We start from the raw sequence: 16,394 nt of genomic DNA on the forward strand, positions 1-16,394 counted from the left end.
TCTCTACCCATAAAATTGTGGTACTATGTCATACAAAATGTGGTACACTTCATGTGGAAATGTGGTACTAAAAAAGTACTCAGGGACTGAACACAAAAAAAATCGACGGCTGGAGACTGAAGGCCAATTTCCCATTGTTTGAAACCGATATGATGACTATCAGGAAAAATATTAAAAATTGATACATATATATATATATATATATATGTATGTATATATAAAGAGGAACACAACAATATTTAATTTTAAAAAATTAATATATATATATATATATATATATATATATATAAAGAGGAACACAACAATATTTAATTTTAAAAAATTAATATATATATATATATATATACTAGAAAACATGTACGTGCGTTGCACGTGTAGAACATACAACAACTGTAATTTCTAAACTTTTTATGATATATTTTGAAATTATAAAGATCTATACATAAATCGCGTCATTGAAAAATTAGCTACAAATTCTACAAGTATTTATCGAAAGAAATTTGACAGGACATAAAACATGAAGATAATTGTGGGGACCCGAACGCTAATTCATTCCTTAATCGTCTTTAGGAATAATTCAAACAATTATAATAAACAGGGTCTAAATTTTTTTTTTAAAATACAAAGCGAAAACGTAATGTAATTCAATTCAAATTACATATTAAACATAAACATACAAATCTTGTATTATCTACAAGAATTCAACTAGGTTCAACTATATATCAGTGCTGAATCCTAAGTTGCTTCGAAACCCAGATCTCCACGCTATCTAGTCCAGCCTCGTTCTCTTCTTGACCCTGATCCTATCCCACCTGTTGCCATGCACACATACAAACAAGACAACAACCGGATAACTCCGGTGAGAATTACATTCTCAGTATAAATCATGTATACATGCAATCATAAAACAATATAAAAACATATAAAAGATATTTCTAACATGTATCCAATCAGAATATAAATTCATATCAAGAATAAATCATATTCTAAACATGTACCATCATTAGGAACATAACTCAGCATAAACTGTCAATTAGATTCATGATTTCACATTTTAGACTAGACTCAATCCTAGTCTAGGGATCCCGGTTTCCAGAAGTTAGCATTCCCATATCGACCAACAGTAATAGAAAAGACTCCAGTTCTATCCACGTCGATAGGGTATCGATCACCAGTAATAGAAGAAGCTCTGATTCTATCCACATCGGTATAGTATCGATCACCAGTAATAGAAGAAACTCCGATTCTATCCACATCGATATGATATCGATCATCAGTAATAGAAGAGCTACGATTTTATCCACATCGATACAGTACTGATCACCAGTAATAGAAGAAGCCACATTTCTATCCACATCGATAGCCAATCATCCGATGACAGACTTTGGCACTATCGCCAATACACTATCTTGTGACATCGTGCAATGTGCCCGTGGCGATCCCACCACTATCAGGCGCTTCTCTCACAAGATTACTCGTCTAATACCTGCTATCTATCAATCAAGAGAACAAGTATATCAATCAAATCAATACAATAAGGTAAAGTATGTGATTTAGGGAAACTCGAGTCAAACCTCACTCGAGTTGTGCAATCCCAACTCAACATTAATTTATACCTTTATCTTCTCGGTCCGACGAAGACGAAGTCCCGAATTCAACTCTGTCCATACCCAATCTGATAATGACAATCGAATAGATACAATATCAGTATATAACTCAGTTCAAACCCTGTTCTGATTAATACTCAAATCAAAACATAATCTGATCAATGCCAATCTACATATGATACCACAATATCATCTCAACCAATACCGAGTCTGATCAATATCAATTTACTGATGTTTCGACGGCATAACCATACAGTCTCGATAACCCCGTCAATCCCAACATCATAGATATAATACCATAACTCATAATTACTATCGATATAACTCATAATTTCAACGATAATATAATCGGATATCGATTCTCAATCAAATCGACTCCAAAATTCATAACAATTCCATAATCAGTCTGTTTCTTAATCTAACTTCGATTCTATGATGTCTAACATGTCAAGAACATCATATATGAATTCCATTCAATTCAGACAACATCATAATTTCAAAACATATCAAAACGTGGTAAAACTTACGTCCAGTTGTAGCCTACGTCGATAGGAACACAGTACTGAAGTCGGATTTAAAATCGGACGGACGAATTTCTCACAAAAGGCGTAAGGATTTTCTATCACTTTCCCCTGACCCTTTTCTCGGTTTTCTTGCCAAATTCTGAAGGATATATGTATATATATATATCTCATGAATGTAAAGATACGTGTCCCATTCTCCATGATTTTCAGTCGGCGCTCGGGCGGTTATAAACTACCGCTCGGGCGCCGAACACTCTGCCCGGTACTCGGCTTGTTATCCATTAGCGCTTGGGCGGTAATTTTCTACCGCTCGGGCGCCACAGGTTCTGCCCGAATGGTATTCTTATTGAACACTGGTGCTCGGGCGGTCATTTCTCACCGCTCGGGCGCCAACAGTTCTGTCCAAACATTGTACTTTTCATATGTTTTGCCCAGTCTGGTCTCGGAATGGCCCGGCTATAATCACCTCAGTTCATAATCAATAAATCATCTCAGATTACAATAGTCAAATTCTCGGGCATTACAATAATTGTAATATTTAAAAAAAATTTATTTTTCGAACAAAAAAAATATTTAAAAAACAGAAATAAAATCTTATAAATCATTTTAAGTAATTATAGATGTAAGAATAATTTAGTTTCACATAAAAAGGATTTGAATTCATTCTTATTCCTGATCATTTTCTATCACTTTGATGTATATAAAAGTAATTATTACAGATAAATCAATTTAAGCTCATTTCAATTTTTTTGAAGTGTTCTCTCATGGCACCAAATAATTATTTGGATCTGTCATGCATAAAGTTTTATGGTTTGGCCCATTGACACTCAAGTCAGCGCAATTCTCATTACGTTCGCAATTAGCTTTGTATATGGCTTTGCACGATACATCAAAATTATAAGAAATAAAAGTCTTGTTTTGGGTAACAAATATAACATTTGACCTGAAGATCAAGAAATGTTTGAACTAAAATATTAATCTTTCATTGTTATTTAGTTTTGTTGGGTTAAGCATGCTACGAGTGAAAATAGTACTAAGATTGATGAAGTCTTAGGAAGTTCTTATGCGTATTGCTGACATTGTGTCGTTTATTTTAAATTTCATTAAATATATAATTATTTTTTAAAAAAATACTGTAAATCTTATTCCAAAATAAAATTTCAGTTTTCTTTAATTGATTTTAAAATTTATCAATGATTGAAAAACAAAAAAAACATGTATTTATTAATATTATTTAACGAAAATAAGGACATACATGTAAATTCAAACAATTTACGTTATTCATGGATGTTAATTAACTCAAGTTAAAAATAAAATTGTCACAGAAACTCATATGAAGATGTTTCGTGGGTCAATTTTGTAAAACATGTCTCCAATCTGACCTGAATCATGAAAAAAATAGTGTTGTTCACTCTGGGAATGATTGGGTCGACCCGTATTAGGATATATATCAATGAAACCGTCTCACATAAAACCTACTCAAAAATTGGAGAACTATAAAATTTTGAAAAATAGTGTAAAATTCATCTTTCTTCGATTTATTTTAAAATGCATTAACATTAGTTGATAAAAAATGTCGATTCGTCTTAGAGATTATCAACTTGATACCGTCTTACAGAAGATTTATTCAAAAATTGGATGACTATAAAATTTTGAACGAAAACATAAACTTCATTTTATTCTGTTTATTTTAAATTTATTAATTAATGAAAAAATATAAATCAAATAAAAGGACATCCTAAAAAATAAAGATAGAGTTCAAAAAAAAAAAAAACAGAAATATATAAAACAAAAATAAATATTTTAAAATAAGAATAAAATTTCTTTTTTTAAAAAAATGGAACGTAAATTTTATTATTATTCTATTTATTTTAAATTTCATTACATATATTGTTTGTTTAAAAGAAAAAACATGAAGTGTAAATTTCATTCTAACACGTGGTGACTGAAATTTATTTTTCTTCAATTTATTTTAGAATTCACTAATAGACGTGAGAACAAACCAAAAAATGTATATATTATTACTATTATTTTAAATTTTATTAAAGATATATATATATTTAAAAAAATTGAGTGCAAATTTCATTCCAAAAAATGGAAGGTAAATTTAAATTTCATTCTAAAAAATGGTAGCTAAATTTATTATTCTAAATTTATTTTAGAAGTCATTAATGGCTAAGAAAAAACAAACAAAAAGCATATATTTATTATTGTTATCATTGTGAATTTCATTAAAGATATAATTTTTTTAAAAAATAGAGTGAAAATTTTATCACAAAAAGGAGGCTAAATTTTATTTTTCTTCAATTTAATTTAGATTTTATTAATTAATAGATGAAAACAAATACAGTGACATATGAATATAATTTCATGAACATAAGAACATAGATGTAAATTCACAATTTAAAGTCATATATTTAGAGTCGTAATAATAATAATAATAACAGTAGCTAGGAAAAAGCAAACAAAAAAATATATTTATTATTGTTATCATTTTGAATTTCATTAAAGATATAAGTTTTTTTAAAAATTGGATTATTACTATTATTTAAAATTTTATTAAAGATATATTTTTTTAAAAAAAATGGAGTACAAATGTCGTTCCAAAAAATGGAAGATAAATTTAAATGACACTAAAAAAAATGGTAGCTAAATTTTTATTCTAAAAAGTGGTAGCTAAATTGCATTTTTCTTCAATTTATTTTAGAAGTCATTAATAGCTATGAAAAAACGTTCCAAAAATGAAGATAAATTTAAATGACACTCTAAAAAATGGTAGCTAAATTTTTTATCTAAGAAAAAAGGAGCTAAATTTCATTTTTCTTCAATTTATTTTAGAATTCATTTAATAGCTATGAAAAAACAAACAAAAACATATATTTTTTATTTTTATCATTTTGAAATTAATTATATATATAAGTAATTTTTTAAAATGGATTGCAAATTTCATCACAAAAAATGGATTTTCTTCAATTTAGTTAAATTCATAATTCAACTCATATATTTATAGTAATAATAATAATAATAGATTTTTAAAATGATTGCAAATTTCATCACAAATGGATGGAAAATTTTGTTTTTCTTCAATTTAGTTTAGACTCTTAATTAATAAATGAAAACAAAACAACCAAAGAGACATGTATTAATGAATATTCAACTCCTATATTTATAGTGGTAATAGATTCATTAATTAATAAATAAAAACAAAACAACCAAAGAGATATATATTAATGAAGATAAGGACATAGATGTAAATTCACAATTAAACTCATATATTTATAGTAGTAATAGATTTAGTTAAATTCATAATTCAACTCATATATTTATAGTTGTGGGGACCCGGACGCTAATTCATTCCTTAATCGTCTTTAGGAATAATTCAACCAATTATAATAAACATGGTCTAAATTTTTTTTTTTAAATACAAAGCGAAAACGTAATGTAATTCAATTCAAATTACATATTAAACATAAACATACAAATCTTGTATTATCTACAAGAATTCAACTAGGTTCAACTATATCTCAGTGCTGAATCCTAAGTTGCTTCAAAGCCCGGATCTCCACGCTATCTAGTCCAGCCTCGTTCTCTTCTTGACCCTGATCCTATCCCACCTGTTGCCATGCACACATACAAACAAGACAACAGCCGGATAACTCCGGTGAGAATTACATTCTCAGTATAAATCATGTATACATGCAATCATAAACACAATATAAAAGCATATAACGGATATGTCTAACATGTATTCAAATCAGAATATAAATCCATATCAAGAATAAATCATATTCTAAACATGTACCATCATCAGGAACATAAGTCAATATGTACCATATTCAGGAACATAATCAACATGAATCAATATAACTATCAATTAGACTCATGACTTCACATTTAAGACTAGACTCAATCCTAGTCTAGGGATCCCGGTTTTAAGAAGTTAGCATTCCCATATCGACCAACAGTAATAGAAAAGACTCCAGTTCTATCCACGTCGATAGGGTATCGATCACCAGTAATAGAAGAAATACCAATTCTATCCACATCGATATGGTATCGATCACCAGTAATAGAAGAAGCTCGTATTCTATCCACATCGGTATAGTATCGATCACCAGTAATAGAAAGAACTCCGATTCTATCCACATCGATATAATATCGATCACCAGTAATAGAAGAAGTTATGATTCTATCCACATCGATACGGTACCGATCACCAGTAATAGAAGAAGCTCCGATTCTATCCACATCGATATAATATCGATCATCAGTAATAGAAGAAGTTATAATTCTATCCACATCGATAGCCAAACATCCGGTGACAGACTTTGGCACAATCGCCAATACACTATCTTGTGACATCGTGCAATGTGCCCGTGGCGATCCCACCACTACCAGGCACTTCTGTCACAAGATTACTCGTCTAATACCTGCTGTCTATAAATCAAGAGAACAAGTACATCAATCAAATCAATACAATAAGGTAAAGTATGTGATTTAGGGAAACTCGAGCCAAACCTCACTCGAGTTGTGCAATCCCAACTCAACATTAATTTATATCCTTTATCTTCTCGGTCCGACGAAGACGAAGTCCCGAATTCAACTCTGTCCATACCCAATCTGATAATGACAATCGAATAGATACAATATCAGTATATAACTCAGTTCAAACTCTGTTCTGATTAATACTCAAATCAAAACATAATCTGATCAATGCCAATCGACATATGATATCACAATACCATCTAAATCAATACCGAATCTGATCAATATCAATCAACTGATGTTTCGACGGTATAACAATACAGTCTCGATAACCCCGTCAATTCCAACACCACAGATATAATACCAGACCTCATAATCAATATCGGTGCAACTCATAATTTCAATAACAACACCAATCTGATATCGAATCTCAATTAATCAATTCCAAAAAGTCATAACAATTACATAATCAGTCCGTTTCTTAATCTGACTTCGATTCTATGATGTCTAACATGTCAAGAATATCATATATGACGGGTATTCAATTCCAACAACATCATAATTTCAGAACATGTCTAAACGTAACGAAACTTACGTCCAGTTGTAGCTGTCGTCGCTAGGAACACGGTACTATACTCGGATTCGAAAACAGACGGACGGATTGCTCACAAAAGGCGTAAGGATTTTCTACAACCTTACTAAAACTTTTCTCGATTCCTTCGTTTCCTTTTTCTCTCTTCTGAAGAAATATGCATGTTTATATATATATATATATATATATATATATACCACGCATGCAGCAAGGCAAGTGGCCTGCTCCCTCGAGTAACACGTCTCGCGCATATGCGCGACATCTTTCGGCGCATATGCGCGAGACCTACTGGTCATCGCACATCATTTCTCGGCAGCTCGCGCATATGCGCGACGCCTTCCGCGCATATGCGCGAGGCTCTCTGGACGTTGGTAACATATGCTCGCGCATATGCGCGCACTCACTTCGCCCATATGCGCGGGGCCTTCTGTCCATCTTGCGCATGTGCGCGCATTATGACGCGCATGTGCGCGAGAGCTACGGTCCTCGCACCACAAATCTCACACGCGACCTCATTTTGTGTCTTTTCTCGTCTGTCTCGGTCTGATCTGTTCCGTCTTTAATCACCTCTCACTTACCCATAATTCGTATTAATCATTGCCAAATCATTTCAGATTAATCTCAGATTACTGTAAATAAAATCTCGGGCCTTACAATAGTAATAATAATAATAATAGATTTTTAAAATGGATTGCAAATTTCATCACAAATGGATGGAAAATTTTGTTTTTCTTCAATTTAGTTTAGACTCTTAATTAATAAATGAAAACAAAACAACCAAAGAGACATGTATTAATGAATATTCAACTCCTATATTTATAGTGGTAATAGATTAATTAATTAATAAATGAAAACAAAACAAGCAAAGAGATATATATTAATGAAGATAAGAACATAGATGTAAATTCACAATTCAACTCATATATTTATTGTAGTAATAGATAGATATATATATTAATCAGACAGAGGATTCGATGTTTATCCAGTGAGACCTGTCACTTAGCTCCAGCTCAAAACAGGCGGCGCAGAGGATTCTATATAATCAAATTTAATAAAGCCGGATGTTTTTTTTTTTTACTTATTCTATATATTTATTTAAAATTGTGGGAATAAACATACTTAAAGTAGTGATTTGGGCAATTTACTAACTTTCTGGTTATGATTAGTCAATTCTGAACAACAATTGGAGCCAAAATAATCATTGTTTTTCTTTTTATAAAACAATGTAATTAGCATCATGGTGACCATATATTTTAATGAATCGGAATGCTTCATGATTTGGTGGTCAGGTTATGAAATTTACCTGTTTTTGTTTTAGAATTAAATTTACATTGTTTTAAGGTCATATTAATTAGGACATAAAACATATTTATATACAATAATAAATAAATTGCCATCAAAGGTGTTCGAGTTTGTGGAGTTATTGAGTCTATTGCACAGTGTTCGAGTTAGTGGTGGTATCGAGTCTGTTCCACAAACTTTGTTTAATGTGGTTTACATAACTAGCATGATTTACATACAATTGGGTTAGCTCAAGGGTTTATATATGTATATATACGTATACATGATTTTTATAATTTTTTGAAATCGGAATTATTATTTCTTGTATTTTCAAGTTTTTTATCGAAAAATTCATAAAACACTGATGTACTACTTATCAATACTTGATGAATAATGCTAAATGTACAACAAATATATCGTACACCGTTATTTACAATAATTTTATCGTGAAATTTTGTTATTACACATTAGATTTTATATTGAATTTATCATGAAATTTTGATAAATGAAATTTTTTTATTGCAATAATTTCTGTACAAATCCCGCTATACCTAATAGCATGACTCATGCTTAATACCTTGGTGATTAATACACACTTTAATATAAATATATTTGTCAAATTTTGTTAAATTTATAACTCAAGAACAAATAATGAGCATAAGCTCGTAGTGCGTTTTACCATCCACTTTATTTATTCTCTCTTTAAATAGACAAAAACTTATGTGAGACGGTCTCATAGGTCGTATTTTGTGAGACAGATATCTTATTTGGTTCATCCATGAAAAAGTATTTTTTATGCTAAGAGTCTTACTTTTTATTGTGAATATCTGTAGGGTTGACCCATCTCACAAATAAAGATTCGTGAGACCGTCTCATAACAGACTACTCCTTTAAATAATACTATCAGAAAGAAGAATATAAAGCTAGCTTTTTTGATGATGCAACATGCCAATAAACTCACGATGAAAGAAAGGTAACAAGTATCCAATAGAAATATACAAGGGTGGTCTCCAATCATCTTTAATATTCCACCAAAAAAATGATTAAAAAGAAATAAAATGGAAACAATTAAGCACTACAAATACACGATGATAGGCACTGATCAACTCCTGCATTCTGGGTGTGCTTTGCTTCCGTTACGAAAAATATGGTATCATCCACACCTCAACAACCCAAGGTAAACTTTCCCGATCATCGTTTATTCTTCTTCTTTTTTTTTTTTTACTTTTTTTTGGGGTAGGGTTTTAATTCAAGATTTGTAAATTATTAGAAACATTAATCGGGATCGAAAAAATTAGTATTTTAGATATGAGATATATATAATTTTTCAGAACACTTGAAATTTGTATTGTATGCATAGGATATTCCACCGGACGAAACATGGGAAGGAAAGGGTCCCTCGCGCGAGGCGAAATGGTGGTACTCGACGTTTCATACGGTCACGGCCATGGTTGGTGCGGGTGTGCTCAGTTTGCCGTATGCCATGGCTTACTTGGGATGGTAAGAGGCTCTCTCTGCTCTTAAGTGGATGTATAAGCTTTGTATGATTATATTATATATATCAATGTTATTTTTCCCACCTAGGATTTTATATGAAATTTTAATAATTTTCACTAGGATTAGATATAGAATTTTAATAATTTTTAAATTTATTGTGATAACTACCTGGTCAATAATAGCTAGCTAGCTAGCTAGCTGGTAGCTACTTCGTGTAAGTGATTTCGTCGTTGTATTTATTAATTAATCCATAAAAGACACAAACAATCAACCACATGCATGCATGTTTTGCTTGTGCGTGAAAACTAAAATTGCTAAATTTATACAAGAATTATTTAATAACTCCGTATTACATTACGTTCATAGGTGAAATAATTATGTACTAGTAGGGCTAAAATTTTATAGTAGAATAATATTTTTGAAAAAAATATTTCCGCATTAATAATAGATTAAAATTACACAGTCAATGATACTTTAGACGACATGCATCTTAGATTAAAAAAATTATTTGAAATTATAAAGTGAGGTAGAAAAAATAATTTATCAAAATGGAATTTTCTTCCCATTTATTTACACCAATATATATATATATATATATATATATATATATAATATATATATACATACATACATACACACACATATATATAGAAATTAAACTAAAATCTCACATTGAAAATATATAGGAAAAATTATGTGTTAATAAGATGAAAAAATATCTCTAATGATACGGAGTCTTTTGGATAAAATTTAAAAGCAAATTCACGAGGTTTTAGATCCAAAGTGTATCATATCAAACAATTGTGAAGATATGTTATATACATTGCACAAGTAGTATCAGATCCACGTTTAGATCGAGCCATGCTGATGGAATCTTCGGATACTTAAACAATGAGGTGAAAGTGTTAATTGTCACACATCGGTTGGATAAATAATCTGGGAGTTGTATATATGGGCTTTGACAATCCTCCACCTTGAGCTAGCTTTTGGGGTTGAGTTAGGTCCAAGTTCCAATATTAACATGATATCAGAACACGTGTTCCACCGTTATGTGTTGGACTGTCTATAATTAGGCCACCCGTTCTGCCCATAATTGGGTCATTTGTAAACTCCACGCTCCAGATGTTCATTCCTGGGCGTGAGAGGGGTGTGTTAATTGTCTCACATCGGTTGGATAAATAATCTGGGAGTTGTATATATGGGCTTGGACAATCCTTCCCCCCTTGAGCTAGATTTTGGGGTTGAGTTAGGTCCATGTTCCAATATTAACAGAAAGCTCCTAGTAAATCTGTGATGAGATCGAGATAGGTAGTGCTCTAAGTCTTTACCATAAGGCATGAGAGGAGGCTTGAACCATGAGAATAATTTTGGTCCTCGATACGAGGTCTTTTGGTAAAGTCCAATAGCAAATATATGATAAGTTAGACCAAAAGTGGACAATATTATAGAGATCTGTGAGTTCCATATATATATATTCTTTCTTGAAGTGTATACATGTTTTTTTAAGTTATGTTATTTGAGTTAAAAGAAGTGGGGTATGAAATATTTTGTGTCCTCCATGGATCCATTTAATACATAAAAAAATGGAACTCTTGAATTTGAAAGTTCATGCTTACCAATAATGGATCTTATACTTGGTAATTTTCAAAATTCTCAAGCCATATCGAACTATATTCGCACTCAATTTCGTTACTTCTCTTGAAATTCAGAAATAATAATCTCAACTTCATCAACTTATTTGGCTAATATTATGATTTCGAAACAGGGGTCCAGGAACAATGGTCCTGGCATTGTCCTGGTGCATCACCTTAAACACAATGTGGCAGATGATACAGCTCCACGAAAGCGAGCCTGGCATCCGTTTCGACCGGTACTACTGACCTGGGACGACACGCCTTTGGAAAGAAGCTGGGGCCGTGGATAGTACTGCCTCAGCAGCTCATTGTACAGGTGGGATGTGACATTGTATACATGGTGACCGGAGGGAAGTGCCTCAAGAAATTCATGGAAATCGCCTGCTCTAATTGCACCCCAATTAGGCAATCTTACTGGATTTGCATCTTCGGAGGTCTCCATTTCTTCCTTTCTCAATTGCCAGATTTCAATTCTGTGTCTGGTGTTTCATTGGCTGCTGCAATCATGTCACTAAGGTAAATCAAAGCAAATCATACTTTCTTTTTCTTTATTTTTATCGTGACCAAAAGGCTTGTCTAATATTCTGATGACCTTCTCTTGCATGCATTTGATTGCTTGCAGCTACTCAACTATTGCCTGGATAGGTAGCCTTAGCCACGGCCGGGTCTCGAACGTGAGCTACGCATACAAGAAAACTAGTTCCATCGACTACATGTTCCGTGTGTTCAATGCCTTAGGGCAGGTTACATTTGCCTATGCTGGACATGCTGTGGTGCTAGAAATCCAGGCCACTATTCCATCTACCCCTGAGAAGCCCTCAAAAGTTCCAATGTGGAAAGGAGCCGTTTGGGCCTATTTCATTAATGGGATCTGTTATTTCCCCGTTGCCCTAATCGGATATTGGGCGTTCGGGCAAGACGTAGCTGACAATGTGCTCGTGGCACTTCAGAAACCGGCATGGCTCATTGCTTCTGCTAACTTGATGGTTGTGGTTCATGTCATTGGAAGCTATCAGGTATAATTTTATATATATTTTATGTTTTCACGTGTAACTAAACTTTTAAAAAAAGATTGTATCTACAGGTTTATGCAATGCCAGTATTCGACTTGGTTGAGAGAACAATTTCAAAGAGATTTAACATCACCCCTTCTGGATTTGTGCTTAGGCTCATTGTCCGTTCTGCTTATGTAGGTGAGAATCTTATCATGGTTTAGTTGTGTCGTCTTGACAGTGTTAACGATAAATTATCCGTAGAAACATGATTAATTTTCGTATAAATTAGATTATATATGTCTTTTTACTAATAAAAGAGCAAATTATTTCAGCTTTTACCCTTTTTATTGGTGTGACATTCCCTTTCTTTGGTGATCTTCTTGGCTTCTTTGGTGGATTTGGATTTGCTCCAACTTCCTACTTTGTGAGCCCTCCGAATTAATACTCTATTTATGCTTTTATTTTTGTCGGAGCTCCAATTTTTTTGTATATTAGATTATATATGAATTTACATTCCCATTCAATTTATGTTTTGCAGCTACCTAGTATAATATGGCTAAAGTTAAGAAACCACAGAAATTCAGCCGTTCTTGGATTATCAATTGGGTAAGTTACATTGGAAGTTAATAACACGTCTTGTTAAGTGTAATAATTGTCTTTGCTATGAGAGCAATCAAAACAGAACATTTAAACTGTTGTACGATTTAAAAGATTTAAGTTGGACAATTATCATCAGCTGTAACTTTTTATAAAACGGCAGATGATCGTCTTACACACCTTCCTCCTTTGCATAAATATGACGTCATATTGGACAAAAGAATTGCTAGAAAAAATAATAATAATCCAATTCTATAAATTCACTTCCCTAGATTAGATAATTTTCAAATTCCTAAGTTTAAAATACTTCAAAGGTAGTGATATTTAACAACATTTGCATTTTATTAGCAATTGAAAATTTTGACCCCCTCGGAATTATGGAAAAAACTTGTGTGAGACGGTCTCACGGGTCATATTTGTGAGATTGATCTATTATGTGGGTCATCCATGAGAAATTATTACTTTTAACGCTAAGAGTATTACTTTTTATTGTGAATATCGATAGTGTTGAACCGTCTCACGGATAAAAATTCGTGAGACTGTTTCATAAGAGACTTACTCTTGAATTATTATGTAAATTACTTTCCACCCCCATAAAATTTTAACCCGTTTGCCCTTTTCTCTTATTTTTTTTTATATCAAATAATTTTGTTTCAGACAAGCATAGTTGTGGGAGTGTTCATCATGCTGGCGTCAACCATCGGTGGCCTGAGAAATATTATTACTGATGCCTCAACTTATGAATTCTATTCGTAGATTGATCGAGTGGTGATTTTTCGTCTTCATTCCTCTGAAACTCTGTAGTGTAAACAATTAATCCAATATATTTCATGATTATAGATATATCCTGCATATGTTCGATGGAGTCCATATTACTTTTGTCTGAATTTATTTTTTCTTCATAAAAACAAAAGCAGTGTGTTGAAGCATATTTTCAAGAAAAAATAGTGTATTTAGATATCTAAATAAATTAATTGTTATAAGGATTTTATTTTAATTGTTATCTAACATGCAAATTCAGATGAACATGGATGAAGTGACATTTATTTATTTATTGGATGTACGATTTTTCAATGTTTCATCACATCTAATAGGTGAACGATGAATGTACATCATATTTATATATATATAAAAGTTGAGTTGTTACTAAATTTAGTAAGTTCCCGCCTAAATGACATTCTAAAAAAGAAAATAAACAAAAAATGTGGTAATATATATTATAATAAATGTCTAAATATATTTAATTCTTTATTAAAAGTGTATATTAATGTATGTGTGTATAACTGCTTGAAAATTGAATCTCTCCTAGGAATTACAAACCAAATTAAATTACATTTCAAATTTCAAATCCAGAAATTAAATTCATTCTGGGAATTATAATCCAAATTCAAATTGTCATTCAAAATTTAAATATGAATTCTGAAAATTTGAAACATGTTTCAAAAATTGTGCTCATTTGAAATCATTTTATTAATATAAATTAATAACACATATATATAGATGTAAGGTTATTATAATTAAAAATTTTCATCTACATTTTAGATGAACTAATTTTTAATTTGATTTTATTTTTGAGATCTTATATATTTATTTCAATGATAGTATAAAATCATTTTTCTCTTCAATATATTAACTTTAATCGTAGACCAACAATTCTCGAATTATTATAGATGATTAAAAAATAATCGTATGTCAATTTAATATAAACTATCATTTTTATTATTTTTTAATTCATGCAAAATAATATAAACAAGGAAAAATTGTTAATTAACAACATATTAGAATTAAAATATATGTATGGAATATGACATACTCAACGGGCAAATTTTGTTAGTTAAATTGCTTCACGACAAAAATTGATTATGGGGTTGTATAGTAGGCTATTGTTAATAATCCATGATAAATAAATTTATATTAAATATCAATTATTATTTTTTTATACTTGAATACATTTATCTTTTGACTTATCATTATAAGTGTTTCTTTTAGAATTAGTTACATTTATTTTAATTATTTTTTGTTGTAAATATTTAAACAGAAAAGATGGATTTGAGAGCCACAATTTAGTTTTCATGGTTCGGTCAAGATGTTGATTCCAACATCAATATATACGTTAAGTAATATTTAAAATGGTATGATTTCTTTTAATTAAATAAAGTATTTTATTTCCAACATAGATCATTCTCTTAGATTATGCAATGACACTAGATTGACAAGGCTCGGAAACCATGTTTTGGAAGGAAAAATTCGTACTGAAAGTAATGCAGGTCATAAAGTGTTTATTCCAATAATGTCAGTGACGCCTCTGATCTAAGGCTTCCTTTTAAATTTCAACGAAGACAGTTTAGTATTCTTTGATTGTATCATATGCAATGATAACAATAAAATTCAGGGGCAATCATTGTCTCATGTAGAACTTTTTTTTAAGAACCTTGTTTTTAGTCATGGTTAGTTGTACATTGCTGTATCAAGAGTTATGAATCTTAAGAGTCTAAAAATTTTGATATGTGATAGTGATAGCAAGCCGAAAAATTCAGCGAGAAATGTTGTATTTAAGGGAGTTTTTCAAAATTTATAATTTGTCTTTTTTTCTAATTGTATTATCTATAATCCATTTAGTTTATTTGTATTTTACTTTAAATTATTTATTGAAATTAAAATCATATTAAAAGTTTGTATCATGTTTATCATTTTATTTTGTTACAGTTATTGTTTTCTACATAGTACATAAATTTATATGTGAATACAATATAATTGATAAACACATTATGTCATTCATTGTCTAATACAAGCGTGATATTAATTTTCAGCCGAAATACAAAATAGCTCTTTTATTCAATGTTTCATTGTTAAGATCTATATGTATAAACAACATTTCCGTTTGATAAAAAGTCACGTTATAGAAAAAGTAAACAAATTATCATACATATTAATTTTAATAATCAATTAGATGAATAATTGTCCGTGCATTGCACGGTGAAAAACTAGTAAAATATATAAACAGAGTTTTGCCATATTTGAAAAGTTCGCGCCAAAAAAATTACTATAAAAAGAAATATTTATGGGTTTTTTTTAAAATAATTTAATTTTTAAAATTAATTTCAAAAATATATTTTTTTAAAAAAAAGTATGCAAAAATACCCCAATCCGCTGCTCACATTTGCAGCATGCAATGTGCGCTG

At 30.8% G+C, this 16,394-nt stretch overlaps 1 protein-coding gene across 1 annotated transcript; it reads left to right on the forward strand.

The window, feature by feature from the left end:
• The first annotated feature begins 9,577 nt into the window (after positions 1 to 9,577).
• On the forward strand, positions 9,578 to 14,066 carry LOC142555323 (lysine histidine transporter-like 6). The gene is given in 10 exon segments (XM_075666142.1): positions 9,578 to 9,666; positions 9,850 to 9,989; positions 11,752 to 11,863; positions 11,865 to 12,136; positions 12,243 to 12,636; positions 12,705 to 12,813; positions 12,948 to 13,039; positions 13,154 to 13,172; positions 13,175 to 13,221; positions 13,870 to 14,066. Coding segments are annotated over 10 exon segments (1,314 nt in total). The 5' UTR covers positions 9,578 to 9,636; the 3' UTR covers positions 13,969 to 14,066.
• Positions 14,067 to 16,394: the final 2,328 nt, after the last annotated feature.

Source organism: Primulina tabacum, chromosome 9 (assembly GCF_025594145.1).
Source record: "Primulina tabacum isolate GXHZ01 chromosome 9, ASM2559414v2, whole genome shotgun sequence".
In the NCBI taxonomy this organism is placed as follows: Eukaryota; Viridiplantae; Streptophyta; class Magnoliopsida; order Lamiales; family Gesneriaceae; genus Primulina; species Primulina tabacum.